General features: G+C 47.9%; 1 protein-coding gene across 1 annotated transcript in view; it reads right to left on the reverse strand.

The window, feature by feature from the left end:
• Positions 1–21,827, reverse strand: part of LOC121046946 (acid-sensing ion channel 4-A-like) — an 80,098-nt gene that overhangs the window by 29,951 nt on the left and 28,320 nt on the right. The window contains exons 4-5 of the mRNA XM_042286259.1: positions 10,101–10,255; positions 5,053–5,162 (exon numbers count right to left, since the gene is read on the reverse strand). Of these exons, the coding sequence (XP_042142193.1) occupies positions 5,053–5,162; positions 10,101–10,255 (265 nt within the window). The remainder of the gene's footprint in view (positions 1–5,052; positions 5,163–10,100; positions 10,256–21,827) is intronic.

A 21,827-nucleotide genomic window follows, 5' to 3' on the forward strand; every position in this document is an offset into this window, starting at 1 on the left:
GAGTTGTGCCGCTCGTTTCGTTTTGGTGCGGTACGGCCGCTTTGAGAGTGTAACCGACATGATAAAAGAACTGGGATGGTCTACATTGGCATTAAGACGAAGAAATTTGCGCTTGAAGTTTTTATACAACATTTATAACAATAAAACTGGCATTAATAGCTCATTTTACTTATTACCACCAAATTATATCTCAAAAAGAAAAGACCACATTCATAAGATTAGAGAATACCGCACCAGGACGGAATTGGGCAAAAATTATTTTTTTGTTAAAACAATTAAGGAGTGGAATGCCTTGTCCAGTGCGATTGTGTGTGCCGCGAATTCAGAAATGTTTTTTCAGAGTTTATTCGCCCCCTGCGATAATGCCTGATGGTGCTGCAGGACAAAGATGAATAAAGAACGCCGGGCTATATCTTTTATAGAACCTAGACGTCAGGCGTCATGTCAATACATGACGTCATCGCGACCTGACTTGTCGTTACAACGTCATGCGACATCACGACAACGCCTTGACGTCAATGTCGTCATCGACGTTGACGCCAACGTCGATGACGACACGGTGTCAACGTCGTCATCGACGTTGACAACGCGCGTCACATGACATCAAGATTGCGTTCTGACGTCATATTGCCTTGACAACGACGTCGATGTCAACGTTGACGTTGACGACAACGACGACGATGTCACACGACTTCAAGATGACGGCGTCCTTGTCAATGCAACGTCATAAAGACGCTTGGTGTCAGGTCGTCGACGTTGTTGTCGACATGATGCAACTCGACGTCACGACGATGTCCCGAGAACTTTACAACAACAATGTCGACGTCATCGTCAACAACGACGACGTTACACATCTTCAAGACTTCGTCGTGACGGCGTGTCGACGTTGATGTTGGCGAAGACGACGTTACACGCCGTCGAGGCTTCGTACTAACGTCGTTGTGACGTTGATGTTGACGATGACGTCAATACGACGTTAACATAACATCATAGCGATGTTTGACGTTGCGTAAGGCGTCGAAGTCAACGTCGCCGTCCACGACCACGTCCACATCGTCCTCGACGCCGCGCGACGTCGTGACCGCGTTACAACTGCGACTTGTAGTCCCGTAACGGCGTCGTCCTCAACGAGACGCGATTTCACAACAGCGTTACAACGGCTACTTGATGTCACGAAACGGCGCCCAGGTAAAAATATGAAGTAGTATTTCAAGTGGTACCACTTGCTTTCAAGTGGTACTACTTGCAAGTAAAGTGGTACCACTTGGAAATAAAGTAGTACCACTTGGAAGTCAAGTGGTACCACTTAAAAGTCAAGTGATACCATTTGGAAGTCAAGTGGTACCACTTCGGTTGCAAATGGCACCAGGTTGCAAAATCACATAATCACTAATAAAATAAGTGAAAGCTGCTGCTCCCAGTTCAATCTACAAAAGGTCAACAAAAAATCTACAAAACCCCAAAAAAAAAATCACTGACGTTTCTTGAGCTCGAGCTCAAGAAACGCAGGGCGAGTTTTGAGTGTCTCGTCATCCCTTCACAGCCAATGAGAATGCGACATTAGCCGACACGACCGTCGGAGAACCAATCACGAACCAGGAAGATAACGAGTCACGCCCTACGTTTCTTAAGCCGCCATTTGCCAAGTGTACCGCGTGTACCCTTTGGGGGTGTTGTGTCTTCATTGTTATATTTTCATATATTCAGGTAACTTTGTCTTCTTTTACGCTATGTGTTCATTCACTTACTTCTTCATCATCATCATAATTTTTTTTTTTTAATTAAGAGTTTCATGAGAGCAGCACAGGCGACTGGACGTTCCTTCCCGACCCGCCGGGTCCACCGAGGACTCCACATTCTTTTGACGACTGGATGGACAGCGGATTGGGCATCAAACTTCCTCAAGACTTCTTGAGTGCCGTCGCCGTCGCCAGCAACGACGTCAGCGACAGCCGCTTCTAGAACTCCGACGAGAGACGTCTATCAATATAAGAGGCTGTCGACACCCTCAGCGCGCACTTCAAAAAGTCGTGCCACATCTACTTGGAGCGTCACCGGTTCCGCCAGCGTTATCAACCGGTTCCGCCAGCGTTACAAGTCCTCAACTGCAAAATAAAAGTAAGAAAGACTAACATCTGGCTTTGCTTTTGTGCATCTATATGACAATGTACTGTTTGCAAGTAGTTCCACGAGTGGTACCACTTGCAAGTGGCACCACTTGCAACTGGTTCATTGAACAGGTACCATTTGCAAGTGGTACCACTTGCAAACATTTTCACTGGGGCGTCGTTATCGACGCGACGCGATGTCACGACCGCCTCACCACAGCATCTTGGTGTCGCGTAACGTTGCAGTCGACAATGACATCGTCTTGACGGAGTTTTCTGACGTTACTTCTGACGTCAAAATCATAAAAATTACCATATATCCCGTAAGGTACTATATTTCCCATATTACCTTTACCTGTATCGTCGCTCCCTTCGATCGCAGTGAAGGTGGCGCTGCCATCGAAGTGCCTTGGTCGCTTACCACATTTTGAGGTGCAACGGAAAGCATGAGCGGAGCTTGTACCTCGCCCCACTCTGTCGTTTCTAGTTCACTCTACTATAGACGCTTTGCAGCAGCTGTGCATGGACGCCGCCATAACTGACCTTCAGTTTTTGTTTCCTCTAATTCCGTTTATTTCACTTCATCATTACCATAGCAGGCCAGGTCATTGCCATATTAGATTCAACTGTGTCCTTTTCTAAAGCATCGGCCTTTGTAGAGGATCGTCCACTACCGTTTCAGTTGCTAGGCATCTCGGTAAGACAAGAGAAGGTCAGCAATGGCGGCTGTAATTTGGCGCGTGTGTAAAGCGTCAATAGAAGCCTTGCACGAGCGCCGCATTGCAGCCGCCATTGCTGACCTTCTCTTGTCTTACCCAGATGGCGAGACAGTGACGCGGGCGTTAACGAGCCTACACAAAGACCAGTGCTGTGGAGAAGGACACAATAGATTCTAAAATGGCAATAACCTGCCCTGCTGTGGTCATGATGAAGCGAAGTAAACGGAATAAGAGGAAACAAAAATTGAAGGGTGGTAATGGCCGCGCCCATGCAGAGCTGCTGCAAAGCTTCCATACCAGCCAATGCCACGAGCACGAGAGTTCGAGGTCACTGCCTTCAAACGTTCTTCCGCAGAACGAGCGCTCGCGTCAGAAATGCATGCCTCAAAGCCAGGAGCGCAGGACAGCTCGCACTTGTAGCTTTGGCTGCAGTCTCAGCTTAAAGGGATGCTGAACCAAACATTTCAGTGTCTATAATAATTGGTGCACGATCTTTCCACGAGCCAGCAGCCGCCGGTGCGCGCGAGCACATGCAACGAAACTGACGTCATAGTCCACCATTCACGCTTACCGCTCAATCACACTGGAAGCGGATCCGCGTTCGCAAAGCGGTTGCGAACGCGGTTGTATGGACGCTTTCAGGCAGCTGTGCATGGGCGCCGCCATAACCGACCTTCAGTTTTTGTTTTCCCTTATTCCGTTCGCTTCCCTTCATGATTGCCACAGCAGGACAGGTTATTGCCACTTTAGATGCTACTGCGTCCTTCTGCCTAGCATATGCCTTGGTGGAGGCTCGTAAACGCCCGCTTCAGTGTCTCGGCATCTCGGTAAAACAAGAAAAGGTCGGCTATGGCGGCTCAATCTGGCGCGCGCTGAAAGCGTCTTAAGGTCCAGTGCAATTGCACGCGCACTCGATGACATCAAGTGCGCGTGCAATTGTACTGGATCTTTATACAACCGCGTTCGCAACCCCTTAGCGAACGCGGATCCGCTTCCAGTGTGAATGAGCGGTTAAGGTGACAGTGAAATGTGCGGGCTCCAGTGAAAAGGAGAATAAAGACAAGCTTTGTATCACCACAGTGGGGGCTGGTGTAAAAGGTAAGCAATTAATTTGTCAAACAAGAATGTAGCTTTCACTTGAGGAGATAAAAAGCCTGTCTTTATTGTCATATTGCCCGAAGCCCATACATTTTACTGTCACAATAACCGCGAATGGGAGACTATGACGTAAAATTCGGTGCGTGTGCTCGCGCACACCGGCGGCTGCACGCTAGTGGAAAAACGTGAGCCACTTATTATAGACGCTAAATTGTTTGGTTCTGTATCCCTCTAAGGCCGAAGGGAGAATAACCGACGATGGAGTGAAGGTTGACAGTCTCTTCTTGGTGTTCCAATCTAGGCTTCCAAACAGGCTACTCTACGCGCGGTCACTCCTCACTTCGCTCCACTCCGCTCGCAAAACTTTAATGGAAACTCCAGGCCTAAGATCGCAAAGAGACAAGTCGGAACCGCTAAATGTTGCCGGGCGACCAATTCTCGTACTCAACGTCGCCCTCCCACTGGCGCGTCCGGCTTTGGATAGCGTTGCCGAATAGACCGATCTCACCAGCCAGTTTTACTACGCCACCGCTGCCTCAATGCATTGAGGGAACTTTAGTCTTTCTGCACGTGTGACAACCCCGCCGGAGCTATGCGCGAGTGGAGCACGAGACGGCACAAGCCCTCGCGTGCACGGCCGTGTGCCTCCCGTGAACTAAACTTATGGCGGCGTCGCGCATGCGCCGAACGCTTAGTCAGATCGGTCCATTCACTTTATAAGACGATGTTTGGCAAATGGCGTACGCTATGACTGGCCTCAGTATCTGCGTTCCCGTGTACGTCTATCGAGGAAGCGCTTCGCCGCCATTCTGAAGGTAAGTCAGCAGACAGTGTTTATCGTGCGGAAGGAAATGGCTGTGTGGCTAAATCAGCTGTGGGCTTCGGCTCTCTCGCTCTGCTTTTCAATGGGCGGAACATTAAGCAAATATCGAAATAAGGACTTAACGAAGATGGCTGACTTTCTCCAACGCCTAATATTTCTGCCAGATTACACGAAAATCATGTTTTTAGCTCGGAATTCAAACTAAGACATGATGACGGCAACATGGGGCTGAACTAAAGATGTGGCCATTTTCCTTATTTTAAGCGACCGCCTTAAAAACCCAACAAAACACTGCTCACCGTACCATTCAATGATTGCTTGGCTCTGTTGGATGGGTATCGGTATCTGATACCGGGGTTGCAACCGACGCAGAAACAGGAGCCGAGTGACGGTACTGACTTGTGATCCAGGAGGCTGCGATTTCCAAAGCACTTGGTTACCACCCACACCCTGTATATCGTGTAACAGGCAACGTTATTAGATTAGCTTAGTTACGGAACTGCTCATACACGCTGCTTGCACGAGCAGCGCAAGCAGCGTCCCCCACTCTCCCTCTGCCCCCTCTCCCCCCCCCCCCCCCCTCGACTCTCCACCCGTCGTTTGACACACCGGACGGCTGCTATGGTAACTGCAGTGTATTCTACGGAATACGTACGTTTCGAAACGCAGCGTTTAGGGGGCGTTCCACCGTACTTTATGAAACACATAGTTTTGAAACAAAAATCTAGATGGCGCTTTACACGGCGGGAGGTGTACTGAAGTGAGTGAGGGGGGAGAGGGGGGAGAGGGGGGAGGGGGGCACCTCCCTCCGCAGAAGTTCCACAACTTATGCAAGCTAGTAACGTCGGTTACAGGTTAAAAACAGTGCACTGTGTAACGTTTTAATAATCAAGCTAGAAATACCCTAACTGGCCTCTTGCAACAGTGCCAGCCGCCTTCTGCGTTCTTCGGCTCTCTCTCTCTCTCTCGCCCTCTTCACATCGTTTTCCTTGCCACACTTTCTCCTACCGTAGAAAGGTTCACAATCCTTAAAATAATGTGAATGTAAAATCTCGAAATCGAGCCGGCAGAGCGAAAGCTGAGCAGTCCCGCAGGTTCATATGAAAACCAGTGCTCGACGCCTCGCTTTGCGTAGAAGGCTCCTGCCGTGGTGTTTCAAATGGTTCATCCTGACTTCTAGGCATCATAGGTGACAATGTTTAGCTGGCAGACGTCCTGGTCAATTGAACGGTCACGTAAGATAAGAACTGTCCGATGTCCCTGGCTTTCCTCGGTCGCGTTCTCACCGGGAAGACTATCACTGAAGACCGATTGAGAACTATTCGAAGGCCGGAGGGCCTCCCTATTCGATCTACTTAAGTCAGTTGGAGAGCGACTGCCTCTCCCTGGTATCTGTTCTCCCGGCTCGAAAGTAATTAGGGTGTTCAAAGGTTTCTTTATTTGATTCCCCCAAATAAGGTTGACTGTGATTACTTGTCGCAGGAGGCTGTTGTTCTTGTTCAGTACCAATGGAGGCGTTGCAGGAATCATCGGTTACACATTCGCAAGGTAAATTTTTGTCGTTGAGCTGCCCCGGACATGAGGATGCTTGGTACTGTCAAAAAGGTTTCAATACGCTATGGTGAACATCTAGCCGCTTGCGCCTAGAAGCCTGAAGCTGAAATCGGAACGTAGATTTCGATTGTTTCTTGACAACAATATAAGGTCCCTGCCAAGGCAGGTGGAGCTTCGACGATTTACCCCGTTTCACGGCGGGGCAATGCAGTAGAACTTGGCCGCCAACGCCGAAATTCCCTTTATAGACGTTGCGATCGTAATATTGTTTCTGGCCACGCTTCGCTTCGGTGTTATGCTGTGTAGCAGCCGAATGTGGCATTCGCAAGGTTCATTGAGCTTGCAGGACCATGCCGTCTTGACGTACTAATTAAATTTTCTATTGCACCTGTTAGAATATCTGCTGGCACTTCACATCTCTGCCGAATACAAGGTAATGCTCGGTAAACCCGGTAGACTCGTGGACATTTTACCGTTATGCCATCGTGGCAAAAAAAGGTGAAGGTCCCAATTTGTTTGTGACTGATCGACATAGACGCTCATTTTCGACAAAAGTGTCCTGTTAATCCTTTTCATGAACACGTTTGATTGTGGATGATAAGCAGTTACTTTCGTTTTCGTCATTTCGAGCAAGTCACACATTTCTAAAAAAAGTCGGCTTTCGTTCATCCTTCCTTGGTCCGAGTGAATACTTGTAGGTACCCAAAAACGACAAAACAAATTAACAAACAACACAATAGGCGACTTTTTGGCTCTCTTAGGACGTCAATGGATAAGCCTCGACCCGTCACGTAAAATGGTCCGATACGACTAGTATGTACTTGTTCCCTTGTTCTGTAGTTGTCAACGCCTATCCTGTCCAATGGGAATTCAGTGATCTGCGTGACGAGTGGAGCTTTAGGAGTGTGGTGAGGAGGCCTCCGCCCATTACATTCGATGCAATTTTAGCACCACGATGCAATGTCTTCTGTCACGCCGGGCCAGAAAAAACTTTCTGTGGCTTTTTGCAGAGTCATTGTTTCGCCAAGGTGTCCTTCTCTTACGGCATCGTGGACGAATCCTCAGGCTTCTGAACCCAGACACGAGGTAGAGCTGGTACAAGCCTCGCGTTGTCAGTCTTAAATAGAAGGTATCCGTCAATCAATAAGAGTTTAGTTCTCTGTCGCAAGACTCGCTAAGCGTAAGGTTTTGTGATTTTCTCTATGGCCCGTTCCTCGAGTACTTGCATGACTAGAGAGAGGGAATTATCAGCCCTTCGAGGGTGAGAGAGTTATCTTGTGAAGAGCGCTTTGATTGTCATGGAGCAGGCAGAAACTGATTCGTCAGCGGATGGTTGTCGTCACATTGAGCCTGCATTGCTGTGTCCTTTTCCTGGTCGGTGCTGAACTTGGATGTTATATTCACTTAGCTTCTCAAGCCAGCGGATGACTTAGCCTTGTGGGTTTTTGAGTGTTCTAAGCCACTGGAGAGCGTTATGATCTGTAGGGCAGATAAATTCTCGACCAAGTAAGTAGTGCCGAAAATAGTCCACAAAGAACGTCAGTGCGAGCATGTCCCTCCTTGTAACACTAGAGCCTCTTTCTGCTCTGGAAAGGGTGTGGCTTTCATACGCGATGACTCTCTCGTCACCATCGATGTTTTGCGAAAACACCGCCCTAATTCCTCTGTCGCAGGCATCATTGACTAAGATAAAAGAAAGGCTGAAATCAGGATATGCAAAAAAAAGCGTGCTTATCAAGCGTCCCTTCGACTGGTCAAATGCAGTTTGGCAATACTGTGACGAAGCAAACATGGCTTGCTTCTCCAGGAGTTGGTGCAACGATGCGGCGATGACGGCAAAATTCTTGATAAACGTTCGATAGTAGGAACCGAGACACAGAAAGAAATGAACATCAGAAGAGTTTGTTGACGTGTGGCACTTACGGACTTTTTTCCGTTTTCGCTCTGTTGGTTGCAACTCCTTTTGCAGAAATCTCGTGGCCGAGATAGTATGCTTTGTCGGGAAAGAATAAGCATTTCGACAAATTGATCTCAAGAGATGCACTACGGAGCCATTGAAAAACCTGGCGTAAATGTTCAAAATGTTAATTGAGCGTTTGACTGCAAATAATGACGTCGTCTAAATAAAAAATACAAAATGGGAGGTCTTCTACTGTTTTCTGCATAAGTCGCTGGATGGTTGCTGGAGCATTTCAGTGCCCAGAGGAAAGAACTTCAAACTTGAAGAGACCAAAAAGCGTCGTGAATGCCCCATTTGGCCAGTGCGATTACAAGGAACGCCAAATTCCCTCGGGGCCGACGACCCTGACTGACCTAAGGGCGCACACCAGTGTCAGGGAAGGACTACGTGGAAGTTCGTTTCCACTGCGCTGCAGTTTGGACACTTAACACCATTGACCAAACCCCAGAGGTAAAGACGGTCCTTGGTTGGTAAGACCCCCAACCTTTTTTCTACTGGGAGTCACACACTTCTCCAGGCAGGCTACCGTGGGGGAGGGGTGGTCTCATGTACGATGGCCCAAGTCTTGGCACTGGCGCCGAAAACTGGGACGAGTATAGGATCTCAATAAGACGAGACGCCGGAACCTCGTCAATGTCTTCTCTTGATACATGGGCGCGAAGTTGCTGGAAAGTCTCAATAGCAGCTCTGTAGAAGAGGGGAACTCTTTCCACGCGGGCGCCAATGAGGGTCGGTTGCGATGGTTCCAGGTCACTATACAGTGTCCCGAGAAAATAAACCGCCATCGGACGGCCCGTCCGATGGCTAGAGTGGACGCTGTCAGTTTGATTCAAAGCAAGCTCCAGCCACCGCGCTCTTGACGGAGGCTGAAAGCAAGGTGAGTCACCACCACCACCTTGCCTGCCCAAAAAAGGACACGAGAGAAGATCGCGCCTGGCGTACAAACCAAGAGGGCGATGAAGCCACGCCCACGGCATACCAGAGTTTACCGCAAAACACTGGCTGTGCAAAGTAACGCCGTACGGCCATTGGGAAAGCATATCCCCTGGCCTCTTCTACGTGCGAGTTTAGGTCACGCGCAAGTGCAGACCACGTCTCGCGAGCCACGCCGTCTTCATCAAAGGTCACCCCCAAGATTTTGGCAGTTGCGTCAACGGGGAGCAGCGAGGAATTGCGCGAGGTATCGCCACTGCATACAATCTTGGACTTGGTGGAGTTTAGCTCTGCGCCGGAGACAGCCGCGTAGGTCGCGAAAACCTGAATCACGTGACGCCACAGTGTTACATAATAACCGTCCACTCAATTTAGCTGACTGAAAGTTTACGAAATTCAAACACGGCTGTCTAAACGCATGCAGCCGAGTAGCAGCGCCTCGGATGCTGTGCAATTCATTTACAAAAAGCGGCAAGAAAAAAAAAATTTTTGTCGACGAGAAAAATTGGCGCATCTGTCGAGTATTGTTTTTGCCAAAAGACCTTTCTGTGACATTTCGTGAAATAAAATGTTAAGAAATTATTTAAATTCTTACTGATATGCGTTCTATGATACCGAGGCAATTATAGTCCTGGAAAAAATAACAATCCCTTGTCAAAAACAAAAAAAAAAAAGAAAAGCACAAATTCATAATTTTTTAATGTGGCCTATAGGATTCAATTTCAAATATTGTAGCGCTGTGGAATAACGCGTTCAAAAGTTTAATTACTGCTTATTGATATTTTATGACTGTCACTGAAATATTCCCGGGGAACATTGCGAAGATTGTTGTTGTTCAGTTGAAATTCTTATTTTAGTGAATGCACCGAGTCGCTAATGCCCAAGAAAGCTGGTGACGACTGTACTTGAGTGCACGGCAGTCCACGCCGTTGAGGACACAGCTCTGGAGGACGTCTTCCATCTTATGCCCCAAAAGGAAGCCTCGGTAGCGCTTGTCGCTTTGCGTCACTTGAACCCAGTCCGTGAGCTCACGGCTCAGCTTCAGATCTTCCTTGCTCATCTGCGTTCGAAACAAGGAGAAACCACTACGTTATTTAGCAAATTGTGGGATTCTTACAAGGAGAATGAAAGGGCAGTAAGTTGCGCCACGTATGTCGTTGCTTTTTTCGTGCTCTGTAGTTTATTATTTTATATTTCCGTAATCGTAACGTCGAATGAACCGCTGTCAAAAGCCTGTTTGACTGCTCTACCGCTGCCGCAATGCATCCAGAAGAAAATATCGTAAGGATGCAGGTTAGCTGGTGAATATGTTTGAGACGTCGTCTTGTCTATTGTCTGTCTCTCCTACGTTTTGATGTTTCCTCTCTGCACCAGTCTCAGGTTAATTCAACGTGGTTAACATCCAGAGAACTTTAGTCTTTCTGCAAATGCGACAATTTCGCTGGAGCTCTGAGCAAGCAGAGCACGAGACGAGAAGAGCCGGCTCGCGCACTGCCACCTGCCTCCTGTGAACTAAAGCATAGGGTTATGGCGGTCTCAGCCATACGCCGAATTACGGTAGGGAGGTGTTAGCATTGGCACGCGAGAGGAGGAGCAGTCGGTCAGGACCATGGTGGAAAAAATACATTTAGGTGGTGACTCTGGCCGCTCTTCACGCGGGGAGCGAGCGGCCAGATCGTGTTCGGAGCTAGCCTCGAACAAGGAGTATTGACACTTTGCAGCAGCTGTCCATGGGCGCCGCCATAACTGACCTTCAGTTTTTGTTCCCCCTTATTACGTTTACTTCACTTCATTATTACCCTAGCAGGCCAAGTTATTGACATCTTAGGCTTTATTCTGTCTTGCCCCCAGCATTGGCCTTTGTGGAGGCTCGTCCACACCAATTTCAGTGGCTCGGTATCTCGGTAAAACAAGAGAAGGTCAGCAATGGCGGCTGTATTCTGGCGCGTGTGTAAAGCGTCTATACTCTGTTTCATTTTATGATGTACCGCAGGAAAGGCTACAAGCGCGAGCTCCTTGCTCTGGGGCACATCCCGGCAGCCGCCAACGCTATGAGCTCGCGCTTCTAGCCTTCGCTGCGGTACAATATAAGGTGGAACGAGGTGTAGTTGCTCCGCGCCGCCGCGGAGGGCGCCTTTTTCGCGGTGTGGTGGTACTGTGCGGTCAGTGGCTGGCCTCATGTTTTGCTTTGGTGCTGTGTCAATCACCGGTGCCACCATCGTGCACGAAGATGAGCCTTAACCCGAAGAAGAAGTTATGCTATAAGGATAGGAAAGACGTGCTTCGTTCCCAACTGCAATTCAGGGTACCGGAGCTGCGCAGAGCGAGTGTCCTTGTTTAAAGCTCCATCGAATGGCGCACGCCTAGAGCAATAGCGTCGTGCGATCCCGAGGGCCAATCGCAAGTTACTACCTAGGGTGCTATGTTGCGCTTTTTGGACTCCCAGGAGACTAGGGAAAAGGAAGTGACGTCAACGACACAGCAAACGCACATTGGATGTTGACAGAAGAAAACGAAATCAACACTCAATCTGCGTTTGCTGTGTCGTTGACGTCACTTCCTTCTCCCTAGTCTCCTGGGAGTCCAAAAAGCGCAACATAGCACCCCTAGTCTCCTCATCTCGTTGACCAGGTGAAGACCAAGCTTGAAAGTCTAATTTCTGTCGAAGACTGGGAATGCGAAGATGTCTTGACAGAAAAGGCTCAAGAAGCCAAGGCTGTGGACTGCATATTATCTTATGTAACTTGGTTTTTGAGCGTGAAAATAAAAAAAAAAAAAAGCTACACGCTGCCCTGGATGCCGATCAGCTTTCAGCATCGACAAGAACACTTCTACTGAAGCAGCCCTGACAAATGTGAAGAACAGAGGAAGCTTTATACACCCCAACAAGAACCTTTTCCAGCTACTGAAGAAAGCGGAACAGTTCTTCGTGGAAAATAAAAGCCACCAGACTGTTTACTGGGACACAATCGACAGTGTTCTTGGCACATGCACAATAACGTTTCCATGCGCTGAGCACAAAGAAACAACTGCCCAGCTGCTCCACTACTAATTCAGCATGCGAATGCGACAACACTGTAAGCATATTACGATGAGTATCAACAAACAAGCTCAAGAAATAAAGAAATCAGCAAAGCAGCGCTTTTCTTAGTCTAAGGGCATGGGCGAGAAACACAGGATGTTGGAGGTGGCGTTCTTTGGTAGTATGCAGTGAATTCAGCTTTTATGTACATTTTAAAGCAAAAATACTTATCAGGTATTTTTTTACCTGTAAGACGGGGTGACACCATATTGTGAGAGTATAGATGAAAAGTGATTTATGTCTTATAACCGCTACTATTGTTTGACTTTCAGTCACTGTGTCATCATGTCAATCAGTATGTCATCATACTGTGTCATCGTTTCAGTCACTATGTCATCATAAATAGGATTTTTTCTGCTCACAAGGTTTCTATGTTCCATGTTTATTTTATGTATAAACCATTTGTAATGTTAAAACATTTATGCGCACGTAAAGAATTATTTAGGCCCCACTATGTAACATTATTAGAATTTTTTTTTTCAATAAGGCAGGAGCAGGGGGGGGGGGAAATCACCCGATCTCATATAAAGCCACGAAATCTGTGTAAACAAGTTACGGAACTGTTACCAAAGATGTTGATTGACAAGACATGCGAGTACGACCCAGGTGTTTACTCGAAATTACTCTAAATTATTGAAGGCCCAGTAGATTATGCCGGGAAGTTTTATTTTTGTACGAGTATTTTTGTCACTATGAATCATCATCGGAATGTACTCGTTCGAAAAAAAAAACAAAAAAAAACAGGAACCGCACGGGGAAAAGGCAATCAGTGCCAGTGCGCCAACATAAATCCATCATTTCTCTGCAGAGTACACAAGGACCGAGTAAATAATGCATAATTTCCTTCACAAGCCCCTCTATACGTGGGCGCCATCTATCCCCGTGCGAGTAAAGCGCGCTCGGTGCGCCGAACATAATGTGGTCGCCGCGCGAGACAGAGAGTCATCACCTAAATGTATTTTTTCCACCGTGGTCAGGACGAAGCGGTTGCGCTGCGGTCGACACTGAGATGCGTCGTCTACTCGCGTCCGCTTCGCTCTGGCTGCTTTCTTGCTCCGCGGGGAAGGATCGCGTGCGATGTGCTCTCCTCAAATTCAGTTGGAAAGTTAAACTGCGTTGAATCTGGATATGTGGCTAACGTAACGCAAGAATAAACCTGCGGATACTTTTGTCGTCGTCGTCGTTGTCCGGAACGCTGAAGGAGGCTTTCTTCTCTTTCTTTCTAACCGATATGTATCCCGCGGTCTATCCGGGAGGAATGCAGTGTGTTTGCCGTTTTGCCATCGCAGTAGTCTGGACGCATGGGGCTATCTTTCCGGAAAGAGCGCCAAAATCGATCACTCAAGAGAAGCGAACGGGACTTTCCCGGCGCGGCGTCTGCAATAGGCGTCTTGAGTACAGAGACATCAGAGGAATGGCAGACTGGCAACTTTGACGGTGTTGGTTTAAGGACGACTGACTGCAAGCTTCACCCCCTTGATTTTTAGAAACATCATATAAATTGCTACTGACAATCGATAATGCTGATCGAGATGTTACAGACAGGGACCATAAAGCCGGGGCACGGTGAGCCGGGGTAACACTGCATGCTTATGCGTCATACAAAAGACAGTCTGCCAGACATCAGTCACCGCGACATCCGTGGTTCGAATGCCGCATGCCAAATTTCCCAACTCGTTGCCATGCGGCATTCGAAGCACGCATCACGTTTTGGCTTGCGTTATAACTTGTTTGCGAACTCTGTTTTAAGATATATAAGCAGTGTGACCTCGGCTCAAGGCGGCGGTCCCACGGCCCCAACCATAATACCGGTGGCAGCTGTACTGTCGGGGAAAATGAAATGCGAACAGAATAGCGCGTGGCTCGCGGTACAGGCTGCGCCGCCTGGAAGTGAGCCCAAGGGCGACGGTGCGTGGCCTACTCCAATGTGTTTACACCCTGCGCTCGGCGCTCCCCAAGCTTCGGCAGTGCGCCTCTTAGTGCGCTGAAAGCGATCACCCTAAGGTGCCTACATGTCTGTCTGGCTCAGGGTGAAGACATTCATTGTTGTCCTGAATGTGCCAGCGCGTGGCGCTCTGGCGCACTCGGTGCGTGACTTGGGCGGTAACATGGCGGCTTTGCATTAGCCAAAGCTACGCGCTCGAGCTGAGTGACACCGGATTGCACGCACTTCAAAATGCATAAAAAACGATAGGGCGGAAAAATGGCTGAGATGTTACCACTCAAGCAAAAGCGCACGTGTGTATGAAAGCACTCTATTAGCGCTATCTTTGCTCGCTCGAAGCGTGCGGCGCGAGGAAGCTCGCCGCTAGTAGCAGCTAAAGCGCGCGCCCCTGTATGAATTTATGAATGTTTCTGCATACAAATTAGTTATTATTATTATTATTATTATTTTTATGCAGCCGGAGGTTGGTCAGGCTTAATGGGGGTCCGGCGTCTCAGCTGTAGATGAGAAATTTAGCCAGTGCAGTACAACGGCTAGCCTAGGGTTTTTAACGTGCATCCCGCAGTAATGATATACGACAGCACGCCGGTACGATGCTCATACAGAACGAAATGGGCAGCGGTGAAGATTTACTCAAGGATCCCTGGGTTCTGCACCGCGAGCCTTTGCTCCACGTACTCCTTGCTGGTGTGCGCTAGCCCAATCGGCCAACGATCCCCCTGTTTCTAAATCCCCCTACTCAATACGCGGCAAAAACAACCTCGAGCAATTCTTTTTTTCTTCTACCACTTTTTTCTTACGAATGGCGTGGCCGGAGGAGAGATTTGCGTTTCAGGAATCTCAAATGCCACGTATTCGCCACGGCCGGAAATGACAACAACAATTATACAGCTGCGGCAACCTGGTTTGCCTGAATGGTTTATTAACACGCAACAGCACAAAACGGGAAAAAGAAAAAGTTTCATAGGGCTATTTTATGCATTCAACCATAAGCAGCAGGATATTGTCGCGGATGACAAATGATGAGGCGGCGAATAACTGACGAAACTAAACGTTTAATAGGGCGAACTTGTGCCCAAAACAAAATAGAGAAAGCCTAGCGTCGCAGGCGTCGATGTTGGCGAAACAGCAGGATAGACCATTTGCTATGTTACCCAAGCATCAAGGAGAATGCAGGGATTGGTGTTCCACGCGTCACGCGGGCACGCCTTCCCCGTATAAAAGATTTGAAGTAAATAACCAAAATAAAGCGTTGACGAACGCGCGTGCAAGGTGCCATTCTTTTTAGGTATTTGCTTTAGAAAAGTTACTACTGCTGAGGCCAGCACGTGCGGCGCGTGGAACACCAATCCCTGCATTCTCTTTGATGCTTGGGTAATACAGCAATAGGTCTATTGAGGGCTGGGGCGAGACTGACTCCAAACCGCAACTCGGAGCACCTTTTGTACAAGCGTGGGTTTTTGGAACATTCGGCGTAGAATGTTCGGCGCGTAGAACATTTGTAACTCGATCAGACGACAAGGTTCTCAAACTTAAGAGAATGTCAAATTGGAATAATAAATAAAAGAGGAGTCGGCTCCCTAGAATCGAACCTAGAATCGAACTCCGCGCAAGAGCCAAGCGCGGTAATCATTCGGCCACGCGCTCGCTTTTTTCTTTTTTTTCTTTATGGCTTGTTTCGGCCACGCGCTCGCTCGGCAACGTGCGTGGCAATATCACTGATTCATGCTACAAAACATTTCTGGGACAACAAGAAAGAGGTCGTTTTAGCTATTGGGGAGGATATCAGACCGTGGCGCCCCAAGCGGTTATTTTTAGAACTACACACATGGGGACAACGAATACGATGACTCAGCGCTCGGCTAACATAACCGAACGCAGCGTCAGCGTTCGGCTGGAGTTTGTGTTCTCCGGTGCCCAACTCAGTACAAAAAACCCCAAGGTCGTATCCTCTGATGACTGCTTTTGGGAGAGATCCGGCACTTAACGTCACCTTGTTAATTGTTCGTATTTTACATTAGACTGTGCCCCGCGCTCTATTAAAGAAGATGACGGGAACATTCCCATAAAGCCTATGGGCATGTGCACAGGCCTTGTGTTGGGTAAACACCAAGGTGAGGGGGCAACAAACGGCCTCGCCAATAGTGACATCGCTGAATATCACGTCCTGCGGCGCACCTTAGACGCATCGTTTAACTACAATCCGTATTCCCTATATGGGGAATTCACTTTAAACGAACTTGGAATACAGATATGAGTGAATGGATAACAAAGAGAACCCACATAATAGCCACGACAGTGGTCGCACCTTCTTCAAGAAGGTTGCGTCAGAAGGGCACTCAACGTTGGGGGACGCTTTGTTGGCATTTTGAGAGGTCACCCAGCTTGTAGTTAGTTTTCTGTCCTGTTCGCTGCTTATCAATGTTCGTTTACAGACGGTACTCGTGAGAAAATAAGTGACAGAGAGACAACAAAAAGAAAAGAAACAAAAGAAAACCCCGACGTTTTGCCGTAGCGGGCTCAAATATACAAAAAGCAAAACAAAGCTGTATTTTTTGTGTGTGTCCACTTCTCATTTTCTTTTATTTGTTATTTACTTGACACTCAAGTCTGCATTGCTGTCGTACGTAGTTTCCCAGTCTGCGTTGCGCCTCAGCGTGGCAATCTTTACTTCCGTAAAACCACCCCTTTTGTTCGAGGATATTATGGGGGGAAAGTCTAGGAAACAAAAAGCGCCTTTGGGAAGGCGAGAGGAGAACCTCCATTGTACGAACTTTGGGATGAAGTATGACACAATCGGCAAAAAAGCTATGTGTTCACGAGCCTAATCTAAGTCACCGTAGATAATCGAAGCTAGAAACAGGATTTGGTTGCTCGAAAGAATGTTCACGTTTGCTCGTGCCACGCCCACGCCACTTTAATGCGAGAAACTCGGAAAATGGTGGAATGTCAAAAATGTATTTGAGATAATGAGTACAGATACTCAAAAATGTAATTAAAATAGACTATCAAATACTCTCGATCAAAAGTATTTGCAAGATACCAAGATACTTCAAAAAGTATTTAAAATACAGTATCTTGAGTAGAGTATTTGAGATAGGCACAAGTCTGCTTTAACTTTACAGCCAGGTCCCTGACGTACACGCTTGATGGCACAGCCCGACCCCTAGCACCGACAGACAAACTAAGGCTGCTTGAGACTGTCACAGCCTTCTTGACTCGAGGGACAGCATTTCTCATTTCGAGTCTGTACAGGACGAGTGTGGCATCCATAACTTCCGTGGACCAAACTTGAATCCGTTGACCTGCTTGAGCCATGAGAAAAAGCTCGCCGTATAGCAGTGGGGCGCCCTCGCGTAACACGCGGCCGTCCGCGGAACAGCTTCTTTCGTCAAAATCGTCGAGGTTGGGGTCTGTGCCTGCTTGGTTACCTTTGCCTTGTCCCTTCCGGCGCTTTGATTGTGGGGGCGGTTGCTCACTAGGTGACTTACGTTTCCTCGTCGGTTTTGGTAAGTACTTCATAACATTTGGAAACAAACGAGGCGCGGCGTCGTCTTCCAGGGCCCACTTGTCGCGTGAGATCACGACCACGTCACCACGATTGCTGTGCACGAAGTTCTTCGTGATGTAATCCTCACGGAAATGCAGATCACAAACCGAACAAAAGCTTGAAAGCTCCTTGTCCTCTTTGGAATAGCTTGCTGCCACTTCAGAAGGCCTTCAGGGTCGTTCGGTGGTCTAAAGAAATGCCTCTTTCTGACCGCAGAAGGAGACCCGCGGGATCGTAACCGTTTTTACATCCTGGCACAAAGAAACGCGGTATTTACTTATGACATCACTGACATGGCACATCGGCACATTCCAGAAGTTCTCGATGAGAAGGGGCGAAAACTTGGTCACATCTGACCGAAATCTACAAACAGCGGGCGGCGGCGAGTCGGGCTGGACGATCAGGCGGGCAGGAACAAGCCGGGCAAACTCCGTCGCGCGAGCCCCTCGCGGCACGCCACTGAAAGGTTATACACGCCACGACGGAGTTTGACAACTAAAAAAAAAAAAAAAGTGATCTTGTAGCGTTGCTCTGAGCTACCGTGCACACGACCTACTGTAATCCTTACCTGCCCACAGAATGGCTTCCTATGTAAGACGCTGTCACTGATGAAGTGCGTCGCTTTGCCATTGGGGGCGCTCAGTAAAGGTTTTTCTGCGACCCAAACGCGGTTCACAGCCTGTCTAGAGCACGGTCCGCAAGGCGCGCGGCTGTTCATATCTGTTTCTCGGGAACACTTACAAATAGGGTGGCGCCAGCGGGCCGCAGTAGCAGTAGCAGTAGCACAACGTTGAATAGCACGTAGGGTGCATCGCTCTGATGTTTGCTTTAATCGAAAGAGCAGGTTTCTGAGGCACGGAAGCGCAAGGGTGTTTTTTAGCCCCGACTGCTGTTGTACCATCGTCGAAATAAGATGCTAACATATTGAAGGTCTTTACTGAAGTAAGGTGCGTTCTCGGATAAGCCATAAATAGCCTGATGAAATGGAAACTTCGGCGAGTTGGTGATTCATTTTCTAAGGTTAACAACGCAAGATCAATCACACACACACCGACACACAAAATAACAAACACACGGGCTTTACAGCGCGAGCGTTAGTCCTTTTGTGTGTCGCGCCTTCGATTAATATGCGGCAGTGTTGTAAACGTTCCTCAAAAAAAAGGAACGAAAGCTCGTTCCTCGTTTCTTCTGATTTTTGGAATGCGCTCCCGTTACAAGTTCCATTTGCGAAAAAAGTCGTTCCTGTTATAGTAAAACAAAAATGGAACGTATCGTTACATATACGTTACTTTTTGTATTGTCCTAATTACCATATTTAGTTAGATAAAATAAATTTAGCTATCTATTTTATCAAATGGCAACATATGACTTTTTGACGCCGTGTGGAAGGACACTAGGAGAAGAAAACAAGCGGAAGCAAGGCTACATTTCTTGATATATTCACATTTCAAATCTCAGCGTTTAACCATATTCATGTTTGTGGTGGGTGATTCAGAGGAGCCAAATGCACTGTTATCCCACGTTGACTGAGCGTTTTACAACCTCACACGTTTCAATCTAACAAAGTCCCTTGTTCGAACTTAACACAGTTGCTTCTCGATGTTGCTGTCCGCAAGACCAGCAAGTGGAGGAAAGGGTAGGGCTTTTGGAAAGTCAGTTTTCAAAAACTACCAGTCCTTCTTCGTAAAGGTTGGATTCGTTGTTCAGTTCGAAGGCAGGGAAGAAGAGGAGAGGGAATAAAGGTTAATTTTTGAGTATCTTTTAAGTGACCAATGTTCGGGGTATAAGGGTACATTCGATGTCTGAAAATGTGTTCTTTTGGTGTAACTGTATTATTATAATTTTTCTTTTTGTGGAAGTTTAGTTATGGCTGGAGTCGGCCTTAGATTTCTGGGTGTATGACGATTCGTGGAAGCAACGAAACTAGCTGAGTTTGAGACGTCGCTATTTCTGTGACTTTTCCTTCGATTATATGTTTTGCTTTTTGAACCGCAGTATCGGGTACTGAAAAAAGAAGAAATGTCCACTAGCTCTCCTGCACCCGACTGTTCCTAAGCGAAAACCCCGCAAAATAAACCCTAAGTTAAGTTTAAAAAAAAGTTAATTATATCCTGCTTTTCGTAGAAATGTTGTTTTTGTACTATTTTGGAATTTCCCTTTTAGAAATAAAATAAAAATTACCCCATTGGACGAAAATAAAGGAACACCGTTCCTTTTTCCGTTACCGTAAAAATGTAACGAGTTTCCGTTTGAGTTTCACCGATGCAAAATGGAACGATGGCATTGCTTCGTTCCTCCTAAAAGGAACGCGTTCCAGGAACGCCGTTCCGTACAACACTAGACAGTTTTAGTATAGCGTTGCTGGCTCTTGCGTACGCAATAAGCAATAGTATAGCGTACGCTAAAAAGGACCTGCTCGGACCGAATTTAGTTGTGCGTTACGTTTTCGAGTGAAAACCGCGCGTGATCTTGGTTAAATTTGCTAGAGCCGTAGAATTCCGCGTGCTTATTGCGCAACCATGCTCCTGGAAAGAAATATTGAAAAAGAAAAAGTGTCCAGTCATTTTATTTCAGATTAAACCAAGCCACAGCTGCCTCGAGAAGCGCGCTTTTCTGCGGAGTGCAGAGGCTACGAGTACGAGTGCGTAGCCAAATTAGATCACGGAGCCTCCGTCAGTCGTCCCGTGGAAACGGCACCTTTTATCAATGCTATCGCGGAATGAAATTCATGACCCTGATGCCCAGTGCATAGCGAGAACTTCGGCGATTTCTTTTAGAGTCATTCGTCCGTCGGCGATAAACTCTGGGAATAGGCTTAGCGTTGAGCAGATCGCAGCGTCGACGCACATTGCGAGCGGCGAACATTTCCTCTGTGCACTCCTTCAGCTGCAGGGCGATCTGATTCGACCGCGGTAGGTCCCAGAAAGAATCTCCGAGCTGAACACCACGCAATTTCACGTAACACAGAACTTCGAAAACACCACATCGCCCTTGCTGTGCCAGTCGAGGCAACCGCCATCTTAAAATTGGCGCTCTCGTTGGGTCCGAGATCTCCCGAGAGCGTCCCGCAAGGCCCGCTAGCCAGCAACGCAAAATCCCCAGCGTTGCGTGCGTACGCAATACGCTAGCCCTTCTATTGCGTTCTGCGCATGCGCACTCACGACCCGCAATCTCCTTGCGTACGCAAGGCTATAGCGTACGGTCCACTAAAACTGTACTAATATGCGGATACGCTAGGAGATAAAAATAAAAAACCTTGATGCAGCGCCACGAAGTCATAGCGTGACGAAACGCTGCGGCCACACCACAGACATTCTTCTGTGGGCAGGTCAGGATTACGGGAGTTCGTGGCCGTGCATTTACCATGGCTCCCAAGATTTTTTGCGCATTCTGCTCGCGAAAAATCTCTGGAGCACAGCCAGCGCGCAAAAAATCTCGGAGGTCATGCATTCACATTGGCGTCTGGGCAGAAATCCACCAGGGGCCATTCTGAACGCGCTTAACGTGCGTCACGTGCCCAAGCCGAAGGTGTCGTTCTATTTTCACGGTCATTTTCATCTCATCCGTTTTCTTCCTGGTTCACAGGTCATTCCGGTTTACGTAAGCCCACCGACCAATAACAAAAAGCCAACCACCTCTGGAACCATGAGCCCACCGAATAGCAACGATATGCGAACCACCCTTGAAACCATGAGCCTACCGACCGGTGACAAAATACCAACCACCGCTGGAGCCGTCATTCCACCGACCAGTAACGATATGCGAACCACCCCTGGAACCATGAGCCCACCGACTGGCAACGAAATGCCAACCGCCTCTGGGACGAACAAGAGCTACCGAACTATTATTGTCTCTGTGATGTTTGGCGTGGTAGTGACATTCGTCATCCTTGCTTTCGCCTTGGTAGTTCAAGGAGTAATGACCGGCGTACGGAAGGTTCCTACTAGAAAGGACACTGGCTACTGCTGCCCCGACGTGGCATCACAGCTCATCAAGGCCGCCAACTTCTCCCTGGACCCTTGCAGAATTTACAGCAAGTACGTTTGTCATAACAT

The sequence above is a fragment of the Ixodes scapularis genome, unplaced genomic scaffold, assembly GCF_016920785.2.
Source record: "Ixodes scapularis isolate PalLabHiFi unplaced genomic scaffold, ASM1692078v2 PGA_scaffold7__128_contigs__length_106722199, whole genome shotgun sequence".
NCBI lineage: Eukaryota > Metazoa > Arthropoda > Arachnida > Ixodida > Ixodidae > Ixodes > Ixodes scapularis.